At 44.3% G+C, this 25,724-nt stretch overlaps 1 protein-coding gene and 1 long non-coding RNA gene across 5 annotated transcripts in view; one reads left to right on the top strand and one right to left on the bottom strand.

Annotated features, from left to right (window-relative positions):
* Positions 1-25,724, bottom strand: part of dicer1 (dicer 1, ribonuclease type III) — a 174,222-nt gene that overhangs the window by 34,768 nt on the left and 113,730 nt on the right. For all 4 annotated transcript variants that reach the window (XM_038822311.1, XM_038822319.1, XM_038822325.1 and 1 more), the window contains 2 exons: positions 20,189-20,364; positions 4,714-5,509 (listed from right to left, as the gene is read on the bottom strand). In XM_038822311.1, coding sequence (XP_038678239.1) covers positions 4,714-5,509; positions 20,189-20,364 — 972 coding nt within the window. The remainder of the gene's footprint in view (positions 1-4,713; positions 5,510-20,188; positions 20,365-25,724) is intronic.
* LOC119950597 lies at positions 463-25,430 on the top strand. Its single transcript, XR_005457366.1, has 2 exons — positions 463-895; positions 24,148-25,430. It is a non-coding gene; the product is annotated as an uncharacterized LOC119950597 (long non-coding RNA).

Genomic DNA, 25,724 nt, shown 5'->3' with positions numbered 1-25,724 from the left:
TGTGCAGGTTAGGTGGATTGGCCATGCTAAATTGCCCTTAAGTTTCGAAAAGGTTAGGTGGGGTTACTGGGATAGGGTAGAGGCATGGGCTTAAGTAGGGTGCTCTTTCCAAGGGCTGGTGCAGACCCAATGGGCTGAATGGCCTCATTCTGCACTTTAAATTGTATGATTTCTGGAACTCCTGGTAGAGCCAGATGGCTATGGTTATCCAAAAGAAAAGCTAAAAGCTAGCAATTCTGGGAAACAAAGTCGAAAAACTCAATGAATCATATTGTTTCCCAGAATCAAGAAAAATCTTTGGAATTAAGAAGTAATTGATTTGCATTTCTACCTGGCAATAGGCCGTGTTTGTCAGCTTGCCATCGAGATAGCGATTCGGGTGAAATCTTGTTTCATTTGTGTGGGTGTTTGCTCACTGAAGCAAGCAGTTCAGTTTGGAAATAAACAGGCAGCTGTAGCTTTGCTTTGGTGAATACTGTACCTCACTCGAGTGACAAAGCAATTGTCAGTTGGGCCTACATTTCAAGCAGAGAAAATACTAATCTTGTAGTTCACTGCATGGAATATCTTAGTTTGGATTTCATGAGGGAAAAGCAGCGGGAAGATTTGCGTTAAAAATTTAAAGGAGAAATCTACAGAGATCCTCACAAAGCCTTCTGGCAGAAAGCAGTTAATTTGGAAATCTGTAGACAAGCAGAAGAATATCTGCCAATAACCCAAACAAGCTGCTAAGGCATCCACATACGCGAGGTCAGTAAAGAGAAGTGTAGAGCTGTGTCACCAAAACTAATGGAAGGGCTTCACCAAAATCTTACCTCTAAGGAATAGCTGGAATACGAAGGACAATTAAAGTAAACTCTGAAAGGCTGTGGCATTCCTTTTGGGTGGTTCCAGGGTAAGTGAATGAACCTTCAAGACTTTGCAAGATGAGAGAACTTTCAGAAAAATGCATATTCTTTCATAAGATGAGTGTGACACTGGTAAGGTAAGCATTTGTTGTCCATCCTTAATTGCCCTTGACTGAGTGACTTGCTAGGCCATTTCAAAGGGCAAGCTTACAAAAGCTTATGCTGAGTTATTGGTGCTTACAGTAAAAGATTATTTTTGTTAAAAACATTAAATATTATGGTGCAGTTCTGTCGTTTAATTACTAGGTGTTCGGATTTCTTCTCTAAAGTGTTATTGGCCCCTAACAGGAGCAAAGGGGACAAGTAGAAGAGAGTGAAAAATGAGAGAAGAAAATTCAGGCATATTTAAACACGTGGATATTCAATGCAAAACTAAATCCAGTTTCTGCTGATAGTAAACCCTTGGGGATTTAAATCTGTGTGTGACATATGTAATTTAAGAAAGACACCGATTTAATGATAAAGCAGAAAGATCTCATTAAAGGGATTCAAATAATACAGAAACGAGAAAGTTTCTGAAAATTTATAATGTCTCATGGGTTATCAAGCAGTACACACCATGCTAACAAGGTAAAAGTTTGTCACCTTGTGTCTTGAAGGTGATAACGTAAAATGGGGGATTGCAGCAGCACACCCATGTCTTCACATCAGTGACTTCCATTTATAGAGCACATTTAATGCAGAAAAATGTCCACGGTGCTTCTTTCAATCATTTGGCATCAAACCAAAAGAGATTATGGCGAGGAGTAAAACCACCTCTTGAACTATTAAATCTTAAACAAGAGGTAGTGAGGAGGAAGGGAGGAGGGTGTTTCTGGGGAGAATTTTGAGCTCGAGGGCTAAATAGTTGAGAGCATGGTCAGTGGATGAAGCTTTTCTCCAGTCACACAAACTTGGAAAATTAGCATCCAACTCCCAGAAAGTGCTGGAAACCCTCAGCAGCTCAGGCGGAATCAATGGAGAGAGAAACAGAACATTTCAGGTCAGTGATCCTTCTTTCACAACTCAAAGAACACGTTGCCCAGTATGCATCCTTACCTCACGTGGACCAGAAATACCACAGGAATGCTCAAGTTAGAACAGGGCACACAAATAAATGACCTCCAATGCTTTAAAAATAAAGATCCACAAGCACACAGCGTGATGCAAACCACAATCGATTTGAGGCCTGGTTTGTTGAGAAATAGTTTTTTTATTGACACCTGGGGGACCTACAAATTAAGCTCAGACTCCTCACCTTAAATGCCGCGATCAATTTTCATTCATAATGATAAAAATTGCAAATGCTGTAAATTAAATAAGAGCAAATGCAGGATTCTGCTACATGTCCATTGGTAACCTGGAACATTGACCTTTTTTCTTCAGAACTTAATGGATCAGAGGTACATTTGCAGCCTTTTGCCTTTTCATTTGACTTTGAATCCTTGTTGCTGCATCAATTTTGTACAATGCATCAATTAACCAGCAGCACATATCCACCACATTTAAAGCCAGAGGTGGCTATTTAGGCAGAAAATGGTAATGTTTTCCAGGTGCCCCCCTCTCTATTTTCTTTAAAATTGATTTATTAAGGAAACAGCTGCAATTACAACAATATAATTTAGAACACATTTCCTGCTAAATCATCCAGTTTATTCTTTATGCACCACACTCTGAAATAATTAACACTGCAATATTCTCTCCAATCTGAAATTATTCTGTCAGAACATGGGCTTCGTAACATTATTCCAGTGTATTACAGTATAATGTATAAATATGCTTCTAACAATCTGTCATTATGGTGACACCTAGAAGACTCTTATGGATTGATGAGGGCAGACTCTGTAATCATCCAGTAACTCAAATGAAAAATATAAGTGCCGAGACTTTTAAAAATATTGCAATTCACATATAAAATAATAATTACTGTTATGACATTTGATTTTTTTTGACAGTTTAGAACAGATGGGATTTCTCCAGCCTTCTCCAAATCTGATTTCCTTACATTTTCCTGTCGTGTGGCTTAATATGCGTCAAAAGCCTTTTTTTATCCTCTCCATCTCCCTTTCTATTGGGGTCTATCAATTTAAGACGGCGGACAGAGTTAATTGTCCCTGGCAATGTTTGCATGAGTGTAAAAAGGCTTTTTTGCAGGAAGGCGATGACAGGCGATGTTGAAATCTGACATCTAATTTCACAAGCCCAAAGTCTTGCTTGTGACAATTAAACAGTACCTGTCATTTCAACAGACTATTTATTCCTTCAAAGGCTGATAACCTGATTTAATTTAAAATAAGTCTTAAAAATTCGACACATTAGTTGAAGTTCAATATTTGCTCGAGGAAAGGGCTAGAAGCTCAGTCCCCAAGCTTTTAAGAATGGTGTAGTTGATTCATCTAATAAGTGAGGGCTATCTACTGGAATAACAACGGAATAAAGGGGCCATGTTTTCTCATTCCAGCCGTGCGCAGTAGCTTGGCCAGGTATAAGAGGGTTATCAGGTTAGTTACAGCATAGCAAAATACAAGTATAGCTCTCTCGGCTCTGTTCCAACAATGTACCCAAGTAAGACATTCATTAAAACACCCCATAATTGATCAATTTCAATGATTCTAGTTATCTTCAACCAGACACCTTGTGGCTTTGCGCAGTGAAATATGGGCAGTTTTATGTTACGGGTGCCATTTTGACTGGGATGGAGTGGCTCAATTTTGTTTTGCTCGACCGTTGAAATGTGACATAGAAAATTGTCCTCCCACAAATCCTTAAGGTGGTCGAACAGAGTGCTCAGCTTACTGCACCATCTATGGCACTTAGAATAGTTTAAGGACAAGTCTCAGGTAAAGCAATGGTGCAGATCGTTTACAGTGGCAAGTTGAATTTGCTGGTCCTAGTTCAAAGTTAAATGCTAAAAGGTCACCTCAGAAATTTCATTCTCTTCCATGATACAGCTTTTGGCTTTTAACTTAACGGGACTTCTCGGGTAAAAGTTGACAAATAAATATCCCTGCTGGAGAATATTCAAGGTTATCACTTTATGATGGGTGGACCCTTAATGGATCACATTAAAATAAAGTTAAGCATAAAAATATTTTTAAAAAAAATAAAGTTAAGCAGAGATTGCAAATTTAAAAAAAAAAACAGGTTTCTGCTCCGATGCCAAAGAAAAAAAGGACTAAAAAAAAAGATTCCCGAGCCCGATTGAAAGTCAGTATAATGTTCACTAGGTGCAAAGGCATGATTTGGTTTGCCTGTAATGCCCTTGATGAGAAACAGCCCAGCAAAACTCACCATCTAGGCTAAAAAAATGCACACTTATTTTCGGGGAACAGCGGGTACAGCACCCCAGAAAGCTTGCACTTTCAAGAAGTGGGGACAACTGGAAGAAATGAAAACAGTTAAAGAACTTATGCTCGTCTCATCCTCAAGTCTCGACTTTCCAGATCCTCCATTTAAGAAAAGTTTGAGAGGATGTCATAAACAGAAAAGTGATTTATTAAAAATATTTCAACCTCTTAGCCAGTACTTGATAAAGGCTCAAAGAGTGGCTGCAGCGATGTCGATTTTTCTTTGGCAGTTGGAATGTTGAGAGAAATAAAAGAGCTTCATGTAAACCAGTGATCTGAAGTGACCTGACACTGGGTTTTACTTTACATTGCAGAAGACTATCTGCTTATAACACTGCATTCACGTTTAAACCATCCTGAATATTCTTCCTGAATAAGGGGAGCAGAGGAATAGACAAAAGTCGAAAAATATAAAAGTTGAAACTTGCAATACACGTTTCAACCCACATGCCCTTTTAAGTTGCATATTTAAAACTTACCTTCTTACTCCTCATGTAAGACAGCCGGCCTTCATGAGCATCTGGATACGTACAAAACAGATACGTTGTGATAGCGTGTTTCAGGAATGAATCGCCAAGCATCTCCAGGCGCTCCAAATTGAACCCATCGCTGGCATTTGACAAGGTCAAAGCTTGGAGAATCAGACCGGGGTTTGGGCCGAGGGTTTCGGTTGTATATACGCCAGGGGGGCAGTCGCCCGAATCCAAAATCCATTGCGGAATTGCCAGAGGCTCTGAGGAATTGCAGGAAACTGCCTCTTTCGAGCAACAATCTGAGGTAGATTTGTTAGTAATTCCGTCTAGGTTATTACTTTGTAGATTACATTCAACTCGGGGCTTGGGCTGGTTCTCACTGTGGTGTGTGTTAAGCATGGGAACTGAGGTAGCTGGTTGTACGAGTAAGTCATGCCTGTAGGAATTAATTTGATTTTGATGGCAAATGCAATCTTTACTTAGCAGTTCAGCATTTCCATTGGTTAGGTTTTCGGTACAAACTATGCCATTTACTAGTATTGTGCTCTTGGTGACTTTCTCAGCGCTGAAGAGCTTTTTGGGTGACAGACTCTTAGTGGATGTTTTGCTGTTCATAGGCGGCTGATGAAGGTGCTCCAAGAAGGAGCTCTCGTTGATAGCACCTCGATGTGCAGCATCGTCAGGGACTACAGTTGTGCTGTGCATATAGCAACTATCATTTTCATCTGTACAGGAGCTGGTTGTCAAAATGTAAGCTTTGCTGTCTATAGACTTTTTCCACCCAAAGTCTAGGTTGGGGTACCTAATACAACAGAGATCACAAGTTTACAAAATAAAAGTCAATACATTTTGCACAAATAAACTCAACTTCCCCGAAGGGAAACTCAGAACTTCATCAAGCCTTTCCACTTTCATCTCGAGGTCCTTCAGGCAACATTAAGGGTGTGTTTCTCCCAAAAAATTTCTAAGTTAATTTGTGGTGGGTTTTTCAGGGAGGCTCCCACCCCAATCAATTATACTTAGTCACTTTTTTGGGCTCTGGGGAGATTGTCACCAGTTTAGCCCACACTTCGAATTTCGTTTAGCACTGGGAGGCTGAACTCTGATCAGGCCGGCATTTTGAAAGGGTGCCCCGGTCTCCAAGTGAGCTTGTGGGTCCCTCGCATCCCCCACCCATGGGCAATGCCACCCCCCTCACATATGGACACTATCCCACCAACCCTCCATCCCCCCCCTCCCCCCCCCCTAGTGAGGGCACCCCGTTAGGGGGCCCCTGGAGAGTCCCCCCTCTTCAGGCCCCCCACCCCCCTGGACCATCACCCATCCAACCTCCTGGAGGCCCCTATTTACCTGCCCTGCACTTCCCCACCCTTCAAACACCCCTCTCCCTCCAGCACAGGTAGGTCGTAAGTAGGTTTATGACTTACTGTCGCAAGCGTCATTTGTTCTCGCCCATTTGGGTCAGGGTTCTGACTCCGATGTCTCGCGGGACTTCGGAGAATCCCAGGAGGCACGGAGCTGTCGGGAGGTTCGCTGGAAGCCTTTACCGGCATGCTCCGGCTGCGTTGCACTCAAGCGAGAGCACAATGCGGCTGGAGAATCACACCCTAAGAATCAACCACACATGTTGGGATTTAAGTTACATGTAGATCAGACTGGATAGGAATGGTACATTCCCTTCTGTGAAGCACTTTGTAACCAGTTGGGATCTCATCACTTCCAAATAACTATTTATTGGATTAAGTTCCCATCTTCCCATGGTGGAATTTTCTGGGCCAGTGTGATTACTATGCAACTTCCACTCCAGCACTGAAAGCAATAATCCTACTGACTCCTACTCTTTCATTCTATTGCAGGGACACAAAGATTTGGTCTTTCCCCTGGAATCATCGTGCTTTTACAATCCAAAGTTTGATGCCATCTAACTATGGCTTCCTTTTCTCTTCTATCCTTTTCAACCTTGCTGTTCTTAAATCCCTTGGTTCGACAGTCAGATTTCTCAGTGCACTACATATCAAAATTATCCGATTTCTATACCCTCAACTCCATAACCTATGATTAAATTGGATGCGTGGCACTTGCCAGTATGACATGTCATCAATAGTTGATAGTTTTCAAATTAGAGACTGCATCACAACGTAGAAAGAGCTGTAATGTCTTTAGAATCATAGAAAATAGAAGTAGGCCATTCGGCCCCTTCAGCCCGCTCCACCATTCATTGTGACCATGGCTGATCCTGTATCTCAAAGGCATACTCCCGCGCTGTCCCCATGCCCCTTGGTGCTTTTCGTGCCTAGAAATCTATTTAATTCTTAAAATGGATGGTGACTTGGCTTCCACAGCCTTCTATGATAGTGAATTCCACAGGTCCACCAGCCTGAGTGAACGTATCTCTGCTCATCTCAGTACTAAATATCATATCCAGTATCATGAGATCATGACCCCTTGTTCTAGACACCCCAGTCAGAGGACACAATATCCCTGCACCGAGTTTGTGCAGCCCGGTCAGAATTTTATACATTTCAATGAGATCCCTCTCATTTTTCTAAACTTCAGAGACGATAGGCCTGGTTGACCAAATCTCTCCTCATACGACAATCCTGTCCTCCCAGAATCAGTTTGGTAAACCTTCGCTGCATTCCCTCTATGACAAGCATATTTTTTCTTGGGCAAGGAGACCAAAACTGCACATAATACTCAAATCCTCTTGCAGTGAAAGACAACATTTCATTTTGCCTTCACCTGCATGCTTGCTTTCAATGACTGGTGTGCAAAGACTCCCAGGTCCCTTTCTACATCAACATGTCCCAATCAATCTCTCTTTAAATAATACTCTGCCATTTGGTTTTTACGACTGAAATAAATAACTTCACACTTATCCATGGTTTACTGCATCTGCCATGCATTTGTCCACTCACTTGTCTAAATTGCCTTGAAGCCTTTACTTCCCCTCCATCACTCACAATTTCACTTCGAGATTTCAGCACACTTACAAATATTACATTTGATTCCTTCATCCAAATCGTTGATTTTTATATACAAATGTTTACATTATATATCTTTTGTCGAATCATTTTGCAGTTTTACCTCAGAAGAATTCAAATGATAAAGTTATTGTAGTTACAGGTTTCAACAAGGTAATTTCAAGATTTCCATTCCCATAAAGATATACAGGAAAAAAAAACAATGGGTTCCATCCAGATTTGTGCTTTCCATGAAGGTTCTGTGTTTAATGAATTTATTAATGCGTCACTTAAAAGGACCAGCCAGTCTTACTGAGCTCATGAACTGAAGCAGATCTGCCCATTTTATAAAACTAGTCACACAGGGATGCCGTATCTTTGCCCGTTTGCCACCTCTTTTGCTGTTGAATTGCCAAGACTATGCTTAACGTCTAAAGTCGTGTACCCACTAATATGCATCTCTCTCAAGTTGTTGATACAAAGAGATCATGCTCTTGTGATGTAGCATTTATTCAACAATGAAACAATAATGCAGTGTAAGTTTACAAAATTCAGGACAACCCAATGATCAAGAGTGTAATTAAAACCAAGTTTGGGGAGAAGGAACTACCTTGCCTCATCGCCAAGTATTATATTGTCAGGTTTTTGAACTGAAGTTCAGATATCACTGATTATACAGCGCACTTTCATACAGTGAAAACACATCTCTGATTTTTCCTTGCATTACTTAATGGAGAACTCTTCATAATAGCTGCAGTCTTCCCAACAAGTTTGGTGAACCCAGACTTCAGCTGACTGATGCAGCGATTGCTGAAGCCTCCAGGCGTGCTTCAGTCCAACCAATCATTTAAGTGAGCAAACATTTATACAAGTAGTCGGGATTTTGTTGTAATATAATCTTCAGGTTCTGATGGCTAGATGACATAATGTTAACAAGCCTCAAGCTAAGTTGTACATATGCTATGTATAGACCCTCCCTGAAGCTTGATGTAAGTTAATTCTCAGAAAACTACATACAAGGTCACCAGGATGAAAACCCTCTCAAATGAGACAAACTCACCTAACAGAAGTTAGCATTTTAAAATTTAAAAAGCATACCTTGAACATTACATAATCAGACACCAAGGACGAATTTCAAGGTTGCAATAAAATCGGAGGGTTCAGATGACGTTATAAACCACTTAATATGAGCCTTCATGGTTTTAGGAAGTCTGAACCCCTTCTATTAGATTAGAGTCCTGGAAATTCCTTCCCATGAGAGTTGTATTTTGTATAATACAATAATCACTATAAAAACTGTTGCATTGCTGGTGTTTACTCTGGACTGTTACCAGCATTCCTGATTTGAACTTCATCTCCTATGTCAACTGTAGTGGGGCTTGGTCCAAACAGACTTACTACGATGCAATCTGATACTTTCAAATGTTAGAAGTTAAGATTCATAGGCTTTCAGAAGAATAAGCTGTTTCTTTCAGGAATTTCTAAATGAAGCTCCACTCAGATCCTGAATAAACTTCTGGACATATTCACCATTACATTTTGCTTTGAAACTAATGAGTACATTTATAGGGTAAATTAATTAAAAGACACAAGTGTTGTTTTTTTCATTCTACTCTCAGTTTGTTTTTAAAAAATAAATAAATACTAATTTTCCCTTTAGCTTGGATCCAAAGCACCCACGTTCAATTCCCTGGCCAAGAGAGAAAACCGGTTAGCCCTTACGTGTGACAACAATAAATTCATTAAACCCACAACTGCCGTTCAATAAAATTGTGACTGATCTTTCACTTCCTCCACCTCCTGTCCCATCATAGCCCTTGCTGTCCCCTCAATCCCCTTTGAAGAAATCAATGAACTGTTTCCACCTCAAGGTGAACCCTCTACCGACCCCGCAAAGTGAACTTGACTTTCCAGATTGTTGGCCACCCCCACACCCAGAACCTCAGATATAACATCGGAGAATCTCTGCCAGAACCCCTCAGTCTTGGACAAGTCCAGAACACGTGGATGTAATTCAGGGGCCTTATGCAACACTTTAAACTGGATGAGACATAGCCTTGCATACGACAACAACTTATCCTGCAACACCAGAGGTGGCAGCTCCGGGAAGGACGGCACCACTCTCCTCATCAAATTCCTCACCTGCAGATACCCTTTGGGCAACTCGTACAATTTCTCCAACCCCGCCGGGACTAACAACTACATGCTATCCATCCCAAAATGTTGCCTGCACTGACCTCACACCCTTAATGCCGGCATCACCATTGGGTTCACAGAATACCCCGTTGGCGAGAATCGAGGAGGTGCCAACAACAGACCCCTCCGCTTGTTCCACAACACAACGCTACCTCCACCGCCCCAAACTGACCTCTCCAACACAGCCCAATTCCTCGCCATCACAATATTTGCCACCCAATATTAATTTCATTTCATTTTCATTTCATTTTTCAATAGTAAATTCAGCAACGCCAGCAGACCCCAACCCTGCCCGCCTCACTCACAGGGTCTTCCCTGTCCACACAAACCCCCAAATTATCCTGTTAACCTTCCTGACAAATGACTTGGGGACGAAGATAGGGAGGTTCTGAAACAGGAACAGAACCTGGGCAGCAGTGTCATTTTCACCGTCTGCACACACCCAGCCAGCGACAATACATCCCATGCAGAGGGCAGCAGAGCGGAGCTACTGATTGGCTGTTCCGGGGAGATTTGCATACGTGCAGTGCGGTCAGCCTAATTTGAAGGTGTACCTGCGAAAGAGACCCGAGGAGTTTGAGTGCAAGCAAGCATCCAGCAGAGGGCAGCAGAGCGGAGCTACTGATTGGCTGTTCCGCGGAGATTTGCATACGTGCAGTGCGGTCAGCCTAATTTGAAGGTGGTTTGTGAAGGGGTTGTTGTCAAGTGACAGTTAAGGTAAAGGGTAAAAATGGCAGGAGATCCCAGACCCGTGTTATGCTCCTCGTGCACAATGTGGGAGTTCAGGGACGCGGCTGATGCCCCTGACTTCTTCATGTGCGGGAAGTGTGTCCAGCTGCAGTTCCTGTTAGACCGCATGACGGCTATGGAGCTGCGGATGGACTCACTTTGGAGCATCCGCGATGCTGAGGAGGTCATGGATAGCACATTCAGTGAGTTGGTCACACTGCAGATTAGGATTGGTGACGGAGACGGGGAATGGGTGACCAAAAGGCAGAGAAAGAGCAGGAAGGCAGTGCAGGTGTCCCCTGCGGTCATCTCCCTCCAAAACAGGTATACCGTTTTGGATACTGTTGGGGGAGATGACTCACCAGGGGAAGGCAGTAGTAGCCAGGCTCATGGCACCGTGGCTAGCTCTGCTGCACAGAAGGGCAGGTAAAAGACTGGCAGGGCTATAGTCATAGGGGATTCAATTGTAAGGGGAGTAGACAGGCGTTTCTGTGGTCGAAAACGAGACTCCCGAATGGTATGTTGCCTCCCGGGTGCTCGGGTCAGGGATGTCTCCGATCGACTGCAGGACATACTGAAGGGGGAGAGTGAACAGCCAGTTGTCGTGGTGCTTATAGGCACCAACGATATAGGTAAAAAAAGGGATGAGGTCCTACAATCAGAATTTAGGGAGTTAGGAGATAAGTTAAAAAGTAGGACCTCAAAGGTAGTAATCTCAGGATTGCTACCAGTGCCACGGGACAGTCAGAGTAGAAATTCAAGAATAGTCAGAATGAATACGTGGCTTGAGAGATGGTGCAGGAGGGAGGGGTTCAGATTTTTGGGACATTGGAACCGGTTCTGGGGGTGGTGGGACCATTACAAACCGGATGGTCTACACCTGGGCAGGACTGGAACCAATGTCCTAGGGGGTACTTTAGCTAACACTGTTGGGGAGGTTTTAAACTAATGTGGCAGGGGGATGGGAACCAGATTAGGAAGTTAGAGGTCAGTAAAGAAGCAGCAACGAAAGCCAGTAAGGTACGAGACAATAAACTCAATGTGACTAAGGGGAAGAGAAGACAGGGAAGAGATGATGAACGCAAAGATGGTCTGAGGTGCATTTGTTTTAATGCGAGAAGTGTAGCAGGTAAGGCAGATTAACTTAGGGCTTGGATCAGTACCTGGGAATATGATGCTATTGGTATTACTGAGACTTGGTTGAGGGAAGGGCAGGACTGACAACTGAATATCCCAGGGTATAGATGCTTCAGGAGGGTTAGAGAGGGAGGTAGAAGGGGTGGAGGAGATGCATTACTCGTCAGAGATGATATCACAGCTGTGATTAAGGAGGGCACGATGGAGGATTCGAGCACTGAGGCAATATGGGTGGAGCTGAGAAATAGGAAGGGTGTAGTAACATTGTTAGGACTTTACTACAGGCCTCCCAAAAGCGAGCATGAAGTAGAGGTACAAATATACAGACAGATTATAGAAAAATGTAGGAGCAATAGGGTGGTTGTGATGGGAGATTTTAACTTCCCCAACATTGAATGGGATTCGTGTAGTGTTGGAGGCATAGATGGAGCAGAGTTTGTAAGGAGCATCCAGGAGAGTTTTTTAGAGCAGTATGTAAATAGTCCAACTCGGGAAGGGGCCATACTGGACCTGGTATTGGGGAATGATCCCGGCCAGGTGGTTGGTGTTTCAGTCGGTGATTACTTTGGGAATAGCGATCACAATTCCGTAAGTTTTAGAATACTCATGGACAAGGACAAGAGGGGTCCGAAAGGAAGAGTACTAAATTGGGGAAAGGCAGAGTATAACAAAATTCGGCAGGAGCTAGGGAATGTGGATTGGGAGCAGCTGTTTAAGGGTAAATCCACATTTGAAATGTGGAAGTCTTATAAGGAAAGGTTGATTAGAGTGCAGGACAGACATGTTCCTGTGAAAATGAAAGATAGAAATGGCAATATTAGGGAACCATGGATGACGGGTGGAATTGTGAGACTAGCTAAGATGAAAAAGGAAGCATACATAGGATCGAGGCAACTCAAAACTGATGAAGCTTTGGAGGAATTTAGGGCAGCAGGGTAGCATGGTGGTTAGCATAAATGCTTCACAGCTCCAGGGTCCCAGGTTCGATTCCCGGCTGGGTCACTGTCTGTGTGGAGTGTGGAGTCTGCACGTCCTCCCCCTGTGTGCGTGGGTTTCCTCCGGGTGCTCCGGTTTCCTCCCACACTCCAAAGATGTGCGGGTTAGGTGGATTGGCCATGCTAAATTGCCCGTAGTGTCCTAATAAAAGTAAGGTTAAGGGGGGGAGTTGTTGGGTTACGGGTATGGGGTGGATATGTGGGTTTGAGTAGGGTGATCATGGCTCGGCACAACATTGAGGGCCGAAGGGTCTGTTCTGTGCTGTACTGTTCTATGTTCTAATATCGGGAAAGTGGGACGAATCTCAAACGCACGATAAAGAGGGCTAAAAGGGGTCATGAAATATCTTTGGCTAACAGGGTTAATGAAAATCCCAAAGCATTTTATTTGTATGTAAGGAGCAAGAGGGTAACTAGAGAAAGGATTGGCCCACTCAAAGACAAAAGAGGGAATTTATGCGTGGACTCAGAGGAAATGGGTGAGATTCTTAATGAGTACTTTGCATCGGTATTCACAAAGGAGAGGGACAAGACGGATGTTGAGGCTAGGGATGGATGTTTAAATACTCTAGGTCAAGTTGTCATACAGAAGGGGGAAGTTTTGGGTATTCTAAAAGACATTAAGGTGGACAAGTCCCCAGGACCGGATGGGATCTATCCCAGGTTACTGAGGGAAGCAAGGGTCGAAATAGCTGGGGCCTTAACAGATATCTTTGCAGCATCCTTGAGCACGGGTGAGGTTCCGGAGGACTGGCGAATTGCTAATGTTGTCCCTTTGTTTAAGAAGGGTAGCAGGGATAATCTAGGGAATTATAGACCTGTGAGCTTGATGTCAGTGGTAGGCAAACTGTTGGAGAAGATACTGAGGGATAGGATCTATTCACATCTGGAAGAAAATAGACTTATCAGTGATAGGCAGCATGGTTTTGTGCAGGGAAGGTCATGTCTTACAAACCTAATAGAATTCTTTGAGGAAGTGACAAAGTTAATTGGTGAGGGAAAGGCTGTAGATGTCGTATACATGGACTTTAGTAAGGCGTTTGATAAGGTTTCCCATGGCAGGTTGATGGAAAAAGTGAAGTTGTATGGGGTTCAGAGTGTACTAGCTAGATGGATAAAGAACTGGCTGGGCAACAGGAGACAGAGAGTAGTGGTGGAAGGGAGTGTCTCAAAATGGAGAAGGGTGACTAGTGGTGTTCCACAGGGATCCGTGCTCGGACCACTGATGTTTGTGATCTACATAAATGACCTGGAGGAAGGTATATGTGGTCTGATTAGCAAGTTTGCAGATGATACTAAGATTAGTGGAGTTGCAGATAGCAATGAGGACTGTCAGAGAATACAACAAAATATAGATAGATTGCAGAGTTGGGCAGAGAAATGGCAGATGGAGTTCAATCCAGGCAAATGCGAGGTGATGCATTTTGGAAGATCAAATTCAAGAGCGGACTATATGGTCAATGGAAGGGTCTTGGGGAAAATTGATGTGCAGAGAGATCTGGGCGTTCAGGTCCATTGTACCCTGAAGGTGGCAACGCAGGTTGCTAGAGTGGTCAAGAAGGCATACAGCATGCTTGCCTTCATCGGACGGGGTATTGAGTACAAGAGTTGGCAGGTCATGTTACAGTAGTATAGGACTTTGGTTCGGCCACATTTGGAATACTGCGTGCAGTTCTGGTCGCCACATTACCAGAAGGATGTGGATGCCTTGGAGAGGGTGCAGAGGAGGTTCACCAGGATGTTGCCTGGTATGGAGGGTGCTAGCTATGAAGAAAGGTGGAGTAGATTAGGATTGAGGTATGGACAGGGTGGATAGCAACAAGCTTTTCCCAAGAGTGGGGGTGTCAGTTACAAGGGGTCACGATTTCAAGGTGAGGGGGAGAAAGTTTAAGGGAGATGTGCATGGAAAGTTTTTTTTACGCAGAGGGTGGTGGGTGCCTGGAACGCTTTACCAGCGGAGGTGGTAGAGGCGGGCACGATAGCATCATTTAAGAAGCATCTAGACAGGTATATGAACGGGCGGGAACAGAAGGAAGTAGACCTTGGAAAATAGGAGACAGGTTTAGATAAAGGATCTGGATCGGCGCAGGCTGGGAGGGCCGAAGAGTCTGTTCCTGTGCTGTAATTTTCTTTGTTCACGTCTTAAAATCCACCTTCACCCAGCCACCAATCACACTAAGTTCAATTTGTGCAGCTGGACCCAGCTCTGCGCCACCTGGATTCCCAAATACCTAAAGCGCGCCACCCACCACCCTGAACGCAACCCCCCTAAATCTCCTCTCTTGCTCTCTAGCATTGATCAGGAACACCTTACTTTCCCCCCAATTTATATCCGATAACCAGCGACATTCCCCCAAAATCTCCATAATCCCTCCAATGCTGCCCACCGGGTTCGAGACATGTAATAAAAAATTATCCGCGTATAGCGAAACCCAATGACCCCCCCTGCTCAATCCCTCGACTTCCTAAGTGCCATTGCCAATGGCTCTATCGCCAAGGCAAAAAGCAACTGGGAGAGCAGGCACCCCTGCCTCATCCATGCTATAACCCAAAGTACTCCAAACTCATCCAGTTTGTCCGAACGCTCACCACCGGCGCCTTGGAGAACAACCTACAAACCAATGCCCAAACCGCCCCAGCACCTCCAATAAGTACGTCCATCCCACCCAATCAAAAGCCTTTTCTTCGTCCATCTACTTCCTGCCCCACCGAGAGCATCATAATTACATTAAGTCGACTCTGCACATTTGCCGACAACTGCCTTCTCGTCACAACTTCGGTCTGGTCCTCCCCATCACCCCCGGCACACAGTCCTCAATTCGCATTGCTAGCATCTTCACCTACAACTTTGCATCAACTACTTTGGGTCCTTATCTTTCTTTAACATCAGACCTGGATCCAGGACGTATTGAAATCACGCCCTATAATCAGCCAATGCGCGTCCAGGTCCAGGATCGTTCCCAACACCCGCCTCAAAGTCCACATCATCCCAATTCGGGACACGCATTCACCCGACCAACCGCACCCCCTGCAACTTCCCACTGACCATCACATACCTACCCGCCCCCCCGGATCGGAACAATGCTCCCCACCTCAAAAGCCACCTTCTTATTAACCAACACCCTCGTCTTCATGTCCAACCCTGAGTGGAACATCTGCCCCACCCATCCCTTCCTGAGCCTCGTCCTGATCCCCCAGCTTCAGGTGCGTCGCCTGCAAAAACACAGCGTCCGCCTTCAGGCTCCTCAGGTGCATGGAAACACTCGACCGTTTAAACCGCCCATTCAGCCTTCTCACATTCTATGCGACCTGCCTAGTCGGAGGGCTCCCCGTCCCCCTTCCCTGACGATCAGCCATACCCCTTTTTAAACCAGCTCCCGGCCCTCCAGGCTCATCCCCAGATGCGAACGGGGCCATCCTTCCCAACTCTCCCTTCCCACCTGTGCCACACGAACCACGCCCATGTCAGCAACTCTCCTCCACCCCCCCAAAAAAAAAAAAACAACAAAAAAAAACCCCCCATCGTCCCCCCCCCCCCGGCCAACTAACCCACCCGGCTAGCCTGGTGGCCCCAACCAAGGCCTGACTTCCCCTCCCCCCTCCAGTCCACCCCTTTCCCACATCCCCCAATCCTCCCAAACACCAACAAACAGAGAAACAAAAGGCAGACTCACCATCACGCTCCCCTGTTGAAACCCACCCCAAATTGCCCACCCCATGTGCCTCAAAATGGACACTAAACGCCTCTCCAAAATGTCCATGTCCTCACACTCCTACCAGTCCATGGTCCCTCAAACTTTATCGCCTCCTCTGGCGAGCCAAAATAAAATTTCTGCTTTTGATGCGACACTCAGAATCGGGCAGGGTACTGAACCCCGAACTTCACCCAAGAGGGCTGACTTCATCCGATCCCGGCCCTCCACTTCGCCAACTCCACACCGTCCTGGTTAATCCACAGCTCACTCTTCCCAGGTCCATTTCCTGGTCTCCTTTGCCCATTTCAGAACCTTTTCTTTGTCCAAAAATTGATGCCGTCTCACCACCATCGCTCTCGGTGGTTCCCCCACTTGCGTCTCCTCCGGAGCGCTGTGTGCCCGATCCGCCTTGAGGGGCAAGTCAGAGACCCCTCCCCCATCAGCTTCTCCAGTATGCTCACCACATATTTGGCAGCCTCCGCTCCCTTAATGCCCTCAAATTCTGACTCCTGGAGAAGTTCTCAAGGTCCTCTAATTTGTCTCTAGCCTCTTCTGGCTGCTCAACACCAACCCCATCTCCAGTGAGGCCAGCCGATCCTCAGGCTCCCCTACTGACTCCTCCACCTTCTGGATCACCAGGTCCTGAGCCTCCTGCCTCTGCTCCACATGCTCAGTGGCCACCCTGAGCAGCTCCACCACCGTGACCAAATCCTCTAAAGCCTCTTTCCTCACCAGAAGACAGAGGGTGGTGTTAGATGGTAAATTTTCATCCTGGAGCCCAGTCACCAGCGGTGTACCACAGAGATCAGTGCTGGGTCCTCTGCTATTTGTGATTTTTATCAATGACTTGGATGATGCAGTTGAAGGTTGGGTTAGTAAATTTGCTAACCCAAGATTGGTGGAGTAGTGGATAATGTGGAGGGCTGTTGTAGGCTGCAAAGAGACATTGATAGGATGCAGAGCTGGGCTGAAAAGTGGCAGATGGAGTTTAACCCTGATAAGTGTGAGGTGATTCATTTTGGGAGGACAAATTTGAATGCGGATTACAGGGTTTACGACAGGGTTCTGAAGAATGTGGAGGAGCAGAGAGATCTCGGAGTTCATGGCCATAGATCTCTGAAAGTTGCCACCCAAGTGGATAGAGTCGTGAAGAAAGCCTATAGTGTGTTAGCATTTATTAACAGGGGGATTGAGTTTAAGAGCCATGAGGTTATGCTGTAACTGTATAAGACCTTGGTTCGACCACATTTGGAGTAGTGTGCAGAGTTCTGGTCACCTCATTATAGGAATGTGGAAGCACTGAAAAGGGTGCAAAGGAGATTTACCAGGTTGCTGCCTGGATTGGTGGGTGGGTCTTATGAGGAAAGGTTGAGGGAGCTAGGGCTTTTCTCATTGGAGCGAAGGAAGATGAGAGGTGACTTAATTGAGTTGTATAAGATGATGAGAGGGATAGATAGAGTGGACGTTCAGCGACTTTTTCCTCGGGTGGATGTAGCTATTACAAGGGGGCATAACTATAAGGTTCATAGTGGAAGATATAGGAGGGATGTCAGAGTTGGGTTCCAGTTTGGGGCTGGTTTAGCTCACTGGGCTAAATCGCTGGCCTTTAAAGCAGACCAAGCAGGCCAACAGCACGGTTCGATTCCCATACTAGCCTCCCCGGACAGGCGCCGGAATGTGGCGACTCGGGGCTTTTCACAGTAACTTCATTGAAGCCTACTCGTGACAATAAGCGATTTTCATTTCATTTCATTTACTCAAGAGTGGTTGGGGCGTGGAATGCACTCCCAGCTATGGTAGTGGAGTCGGACACTTTAGGAACTTTTAAGCGGATTGGATAGGCATATGGCGTGCACTAGAATGATTGGGGAGTAGGTTGATTTGATCTTAGTTTCAGACTAGTTCGGCACAACATCGTGGGCTGAAGGGCCTGTACTGTGCTGTACAGGTCCATGTTCTAGCTGCCCCGTCAACCACGTTGGGGGGGGGGGGGGGGGGGGGGGGAGAGAAAAGAGGGGGGGGCAGCGCTGCCCCATGCCGTCCGCCAGCTTCACCTGTGGCGCACCACAAGAACTCCCCTGTCCAACTGTTTTCTCTTTCGCGTGGCACTTCCCGTCCGTTGATCCATACACTAGCCTTACCAGAGATGTATTAGCTTCCCTGGGCACTCATACACTCAGTACCACACCATTTGGGCAGCACGGTGGCGCAGTGGGTTAGCCCTGCAGCCTCACGGCGCCGAGGTCCCAGGTTCGATCCCGGCTCTGGGTCACTGTCCGTGTGGAGTTTGCACATTCTCTCCGTGTTTACGTGGGTTTCGCCCCCACAACCCAAAGATGTGCAGGCTAGGTGAACTGGCCATTTTAAATTGCACCTTAATTGGAAAAAATGAATTGGGTACTCTAAATTTACAAACAAAAACGTACCACGCCATTTGGGTGGGAAAAGACCGAAGAAAATCAACCTCGAGTAGGAGTCAACAAATGCGTCACTGCTCACTCCATTGCCACCACCGGAAGCCCCGTCCTGCATATTTTCAATGGCTAAGCATCCATAGCCCTTTGGGCTCCAGAATTCCAAAGTTGGACAACCCCCAGTTTAAATTTCTTCTCACCTCAGTCCTAAACTGCAGACCCTTTATGCTGAAACTGTGACTTATGTTCTGGATTCTCCAGCCAGAGGCAGGCCGTGATTATCGAAAACCAACTTTGCTAGGTGACCCATGTGCTTGGGATGCTAGAGTCCTGATTGTCAAAGCAAACCTTCATCGCTCAGCTCAAGAAAGGCTCCCTTACAAAAGGGAGCACTTTCCGTGTGGAGTTTGCACGTTCTCCCAGTGTTTACGTGGGTTTCGCCCCCACAACCCAAAGATGTGCAGGCTAGGTGAACTAGCCTGCTTCAAAGACACACTGAAGGCTTATCTCAAGAAAAGCTACATAGACGTCAATGCCTGGGAGTCCCATACTCAGAAGAGACCTACTTGGAGAAACCTTCAGGTTGAAGGGACACAACGAGAACACCTGATAGCAAGAGGAGCCTGAGAAAGAAATACCAGTGATCTCAGTCCAAGGAACAATAACCATATCCCAGAACGAGATGGGGTTCTAGGATCAGGCTCAGCGGCCATGCAAGGACCCACTGAACCCATGACCGGTGGCAAGGACTTTCGGAGGATGAAAATCATACTCGTTAGCGAGTGATTGCCGAAGATGACTCCTGGCATCAATCCAGTTAAGCCCTTTAATAATTTTACATTTCATGGAGATCACTTCACATTTGAAGATGTCGTTTTTGGGATAAGAGATTCAACCAAGATGTCCCATTTGCTCTTTCAATTGGATGGGAAAAATATTCCCATGGTATTAATTCCAAGTAGTGCAACCAACAAATACACATCTTGCTGTCGTTTTTGGATGTTCTATTGTTGAATACATTCAAGGCTAAGATAGGCTGATTTTGGGGGTTTTACGGAATTAAGGCACATGGGGAACAGGTGGGAAAAAGGAGTTGAAGCCCAAGATCAGCCACGATCACATTGAATGGTGAAGCAGGCTTGATGGGTCATATACACTGCTCCAATGTCTTAGCATTGCGAGACCCAACTGTATGAAATTGGCTGCTGTATTTCCCAACTACAACAGTGAAGTGACTGCACTTCAGATGTCCTACACTGGCTGTAACACATTTTCAGACACCCTGAAATTGTTAAAGGCACTACAGCAATACCAGACTCTTTTTTTAAAATAACAAACATAAATATACACACCTGAAGTTTGAAGGAAGAGCTTCAATTCCCACACCTGCCTCCTTGGCTGTTTGGGCTCTCAACTCCTCCGCTGTTAACAGACAGTGCAGTCGATACAGAATACTGGGTAGGCAGACTGCCTTTCTCCACAAGGAAGCTGGGATTGGATGAATAGCACAGAGTTCTGGGACAAGAATCTTTTGAGAGAAATAGAGCAGAGTTAACCAAACATTTAATCTCCATTGGAATGAAGGCAGCAAATAATAATAATAATAATTTTTACTGTCAGAAGTAGGCTTACATTAACATAGAACATAGAACAGTACAGCACAGAACAGGCCCTTCGGCCCTCAATGCTGTGCCGAGCCATGATCACACTACTCAAACCCACGTATCCACCCTATACCCGTAACCCAACAACCCCCCATAACCTTACTTTTTGTAGGACACTACGGGCAATTTAGCATGGCCAATCCACCTAATCCGCACATCTTTGGACTGTGGGAGGAAACCGGAGCACCCGGAGGAAACCAACGCACACAGGGGGAGGACGTGCAGACTCCACACAGACAGTGACCCAGCCGGGAATCGAACCTGGGACCCTGGAGCTGTGAAGCATTTATGCTAACCACCATGCTACCCTGCTGCCCCCTGCAATAACACTGCAATGAAGTTACTGTGAAAAGCCCCTTGTCGCCATATTCCAGCATCTGTTCAGGTACACCGAGGGAGAATTCACAATGTCCAATTCACCTAACAAGCATGTCTTTCGGGATTTGTGGGAGGAAACCGGAGCACTCGGAGGAAACCCGCAAGACACGGAGAGAACGTGCAGTCTCCGCTCAGATAGTGGCCCAAGCCAGGAATCGAACCTGGGATCCTGGCTCTGTGAAGCAACAGTGCTAACCACTGTGCTACAGTGCCGCCCAATATAACACGAGGCAGCAATATGGTAAAAATTATCAATCCTTCTAAACATTCTATTCCAGCATTTTGTGCTTTGATTTCAATTTCCAGCTGTAGTAATGAAAATGCACAACTGGAGTGCTAAAACATCTGTTCTAAGATGGAGCAGGAGAAATAAACAGTATACTTGCTTGCATCTTTCTTTTTTGGGGTGACTAAAAATCTCCGGTTACATTGCTGTAATATCCTTTTGGAAAAAAAAAATCCCTGGCATTTCCCCCCGCACCCATCACTTTGTGGAATTATTTGCCCACGTGACTGGTGATCAGTGTTGGTAAAATACACTTTTTTGTATTGCATTCATGTCAACAGGCTTTTTAAAAAGTCTTATGAATCTTTTGCATCCACCCAAGAGAGTTTGGTTCATTATTTTATCCAAAAGGTGGCTCATCTGTACCTCTATTGAGTGAGTTTCGATGGGAGGAGGTTTAGAAATCCAAAGAGAAAAGTCTGAGGGATCAGAACAGTATGGTGACATGGATAAAGACGAGAACAGTAGGACAAGGAAGAATACAGAGTTTAATAAAAAACATACTTCAACGAATTGCAGGGGATAGAAGTAAATAAAGAAAATTAAAGCATCTTTATTCAAATGCACAAAGCATCTGCAATAAGATAGATGATTTAGTGGCACAAATAGAGGTAAATGATCATAGTATCAGAGACACGTTCCATACCAGCAATCGACAATAACTTAGATGCCTAAAAGAGAGGGTAATTTAGGGAAATTAATATCAGCAGTGATAAAGTAGAGGAGAAATTTAAGAGACTAAAACCAGACAACTCTCCAGGACCTGATGGTCTATACCCAAGGGCTTTAAAAGAGGTAGCTGCAGAGATTGTGTATGTGCTAACGATTTTTCAAAATTCCTTCGATTCAGTAATTGTTCCACACGATTGGATGTTGGCCAGTGTTATACTGCTCAAGGAGGGAGGGGGGGGAAAACTGGTTAACAGGCCAGTTAAGTTAGCTTATCAGTTGTTGGGAAAACACTGGAATCTATTATTTAAAAATCTTAACAAGCATTTAGAAAAAGCATAGTATGATTAGAATAAGTCAAAATTATTTTCCCATAGGGGAATCTTGTTTGATAAATTTATTAGAGTTCTTTGAGGGTGTAACTAGTTTTTTGAGGATGTAACTAGTATGATAAATAAAGAGGAACCAGATGTATTATACCTGGATTTCCAAAAGGCATGTGATAAGGTGCTGCACAAAAGGTTAATCGGCAAAATAAGGGCTCATGGATTGTGAATAATATATTAGTATAGAGGATTGTTCAACGTATAGAAAACAGAAGGAGAATAAATGAGTCTTTTTCCAAGTTGGCAGAAAGTGAACAGTGGAGTACTGCATGGATCAGTGTTGGGGCTTGGCTATTTACAATCTATATTAACTTAGATGAAAGATAGAAATTAGAACAGCAGTAGGCCATTTGGCCCTTTGAGCCTGCTCCGCCATTCAATATCATGGCTGATCCTCGATCTCAATGCCACATTCCTTTCTCCTCATACCCTTTGCTACCATTAAAATAAAAAAAAAATTCTCTCTTTCTTACAACTTGGCTCCCACAGCCGTCAGCGGTAGAGAATTCCATAGCTTTACTGCCTTTTTGAGCGAAGAACCTTTTCCTCATCTTAGCCCTAAATGATCTACACCACATCTTGAGACTCTGTCCCCTGGTTCTAGATTCCTCAATAGGGAAAACATCCTCCCTCATCTAGTCTGTCCAGCCCTGTTAGAATTTGGTTCCCACTCATCCTTCTAAACTCTAGTAAATACAGGCCCAGTCGAACCAATTTCTCCTCATAGGACAGTCCCATCAACCCGGTTATCAGCCTAGTGAACCTTTGTTGCACTCTTTTATGGCAAGTATACCCTTTCTTGGGTAGGGAGAACAAAACGGCACACAAATCTCCAGGCACGGTCTCACCAAGGCCCTGTACAAGTGCAGTAAGACATCTCTACTTGTGAATTAAAATCCCCTTGCTATGAAGGCCAACATACCACTTGCCTTCCTAATTGCTTGCTGCACCTACCTCTCCACTTTCATTGACTGGTGTACAAGGACACCCAGATCCCTTTGTGCATCCACACTTCCCAATATATCACCATTTAAATAATACTCTTCCCTTCTGTTTTCACACCGAAGCGTATAATGTCACATTTAGCCATGCTGTACTGCATCTGCCATGTATTTACCAACTCACTCAACTTGAATAAATCACTTTGAAACCTTCTTGTATCCTCCTCACAATTCCACCCAGTTTTGTCTTTGGAAATATTACAAAACAGACAGAAATGTATTCATGTTTGCTGATGAGATGATAGCAAAGTAAATGGAAAGGTATGTAGTATGGGGACACATAGACTGCAGAGAGATACAGACAGACTAGGTGAGTGGGCAACATAATGGTAGAAGGAATGTAAAACAGGGAAGTGTGAAGATGTTCACTTTGGTCACAAGAATAAAAAAAAAGTAGAATATTTCTTAAAAGGTGAGAAACTTATGTGTGTTGATGCTCAAAGAGACTTGGGGATGCTTGTGAAGGAACACAAGGCTAGTATACAGATGCAGCAAGCAATCAAATTTTCACCTTTAATCCAAGGGGACTGGAGTACGAGTAAATAAATAAATCTTGCCACAGTTAACAGGGTTTTGGTCCACATCTGGACTAGTGTGCAGTTTTGGTCTCTACATTTAAGAAAGAATATACTTGCATTGAAGGTTCATTAAATTGGTCCCTGGGATGAGGGGGTGGTTTTATGATGAAAGGCCAAGTAAACGGTCTTTTTTTTCCTCAGGAGTTTAGAAGAATAAGGTGAGCACAGTGAAACCTACAAAATACTGAAGGGGCTTGATATGGTGGACACAGAGATAGGTTCCCTGACCAATGGAAACAAAGCACAGGATTAGGAAAATAAAGGTAGTTTTAAGAGATTTATATTTGTATTGGTAAAAATTAGAAGGTATATTTTAAAGTGGTTTTAACTTAATGTTTCTGGACCAAAGACTCGGTGTGTGAGGTGACCTTGACCGGACCAGAAGGAAGGAAGCAATGAAGAGAGAGCCAGCGAGAATCACCTTCGCAAAGAGGAACCAGAGGTACTCGGGGGTCGGATCTACAGCATACCAAACTACCTTTGCGGGTAGTACAGTCGAATCCTGGGTGTTTCTTGTGTATAATTTACGGGTTAACTATATTTAATAAAGTGTGTTGCATTACAAAAAAAAACTTTAAATGTTTTTGTGCCTAGAAGGGTAAAACCTAGTTCGATTCATATTGGGCAACGGTGTTAGTATGTGTGAGGGTTGGTTTCAATTAAGTGACGTTTTATCGTGCTTAGAAAGAGCTACGGCTTAAAAAGTAAATAAAGCAGCAGTGGTTGCTTCCCAACTGGAACCTTGTAAGGCAGAGAAGCTTTTGAATTTTAGTTTTGCTGAATTTAATTGAATTGGGGATAGGTAGTCAGAGAGAAGGCAGCTCAGCTCTCAGCTCTGCTAGAAACAGGTGGTTTTAGCAGGCTAAATAGGGAACTCCTCTTCAGCCTTGCTAGAAGAAACGCCATACATATGGAACAATGGTTAAGATTTGCGGAAATTTGTGAGAAATTACTAACATTTGGAACATTATTTGAAATAATTGTGGAAATCAGTCGCTGGACCTTAGAACTTGTGTAAAAGCCTTTAACATAGAAAATAGGAGGAACAGTAGGATATTTGGTCCTTCGAGCTTGCTCCGCCATTTAATATCATATGCTGATCATACAACTCAGTAACCTGTCCCCGCTTTCCCCCCCCCCCATATCCTTTGATCCCTTGAAGACAAAGGAAACCTGAAGGGAGGGGTGCAAAACCTGAATGTGAAATCTTGATGATAGCAGCAGAGGGAAAGCATAATTTAAAAGATGACTTGAAAGTGTTACTTTTGAAAGTGGAATTGGAAATCACTATGTGGAAGCCGGAGTTCAGTAAGACAAGGTGGCTTGTGGTGTATGAATCATCTAGGGGGAATATCAGGAGAAATTCGCAGACATTAATTTGGGTCAGGAGTGTGTCTTGAGTCATCTTGTGTGCTTAAGGGACTTTGTGGGTTGATTGTGTCTTCCGATGTACTTTGTAATCCAGATTAATCTTAATTTCGGTGTGTAATTGTTAAACTAAGTGGGGAGGAGTACTGTATTATAATCCAATTTTTTATGTTCAATAAATGTTAGATGGGTTTTCTTGTTGTTAATACTAATTATCAGTCCTGTGACTCTGTTCTTCCGTGTTTTATTAAAAATAAGTAAAAATTAGTCTTTCGTATCAGGGTTCTATTTTGGGATCTTCCTGTTCTTCCTGTCCAACTGGGATCGTAATACACGGTCTGAAGATAAGATGTCAAATGTTTAGTTCCGAGATGAGGAGAAATTTCTTCACTTAAAAGGTCTCAGATTATTTAGAATTCTCTAGCCCAGATGGTTCTGGATGCTTCATCATTGAGTAAGTGTTTCAGGGATACAAGGAATTACAGGGAGTGGGGAGGAAAATGGAGTGGAAACCCAAGATCAGTCATGATCATATTAATTGGTTGAGCCGGCTCAATG

The sequence above is a fragment of the Scyliorhinus canicula genome, chromosome 2 (genome assembly GCF_902713615.1).
Source record: "Scyliorhinus canicula chromosome 2, sScyCan1.1, whole genome shotgun sequence".
NCBI classification, from domain to species: domain Eukaryota; kingdom Metazoa; phylum Chordata; class Chondrichthyes; order Carcharhiniformes; family Scyliorhinidae; genus Scyliorhinus; species Scyliorhinus canicula.
This window is presented reverse-complemented; position numbering and strand designations above follow the sequence as displayed.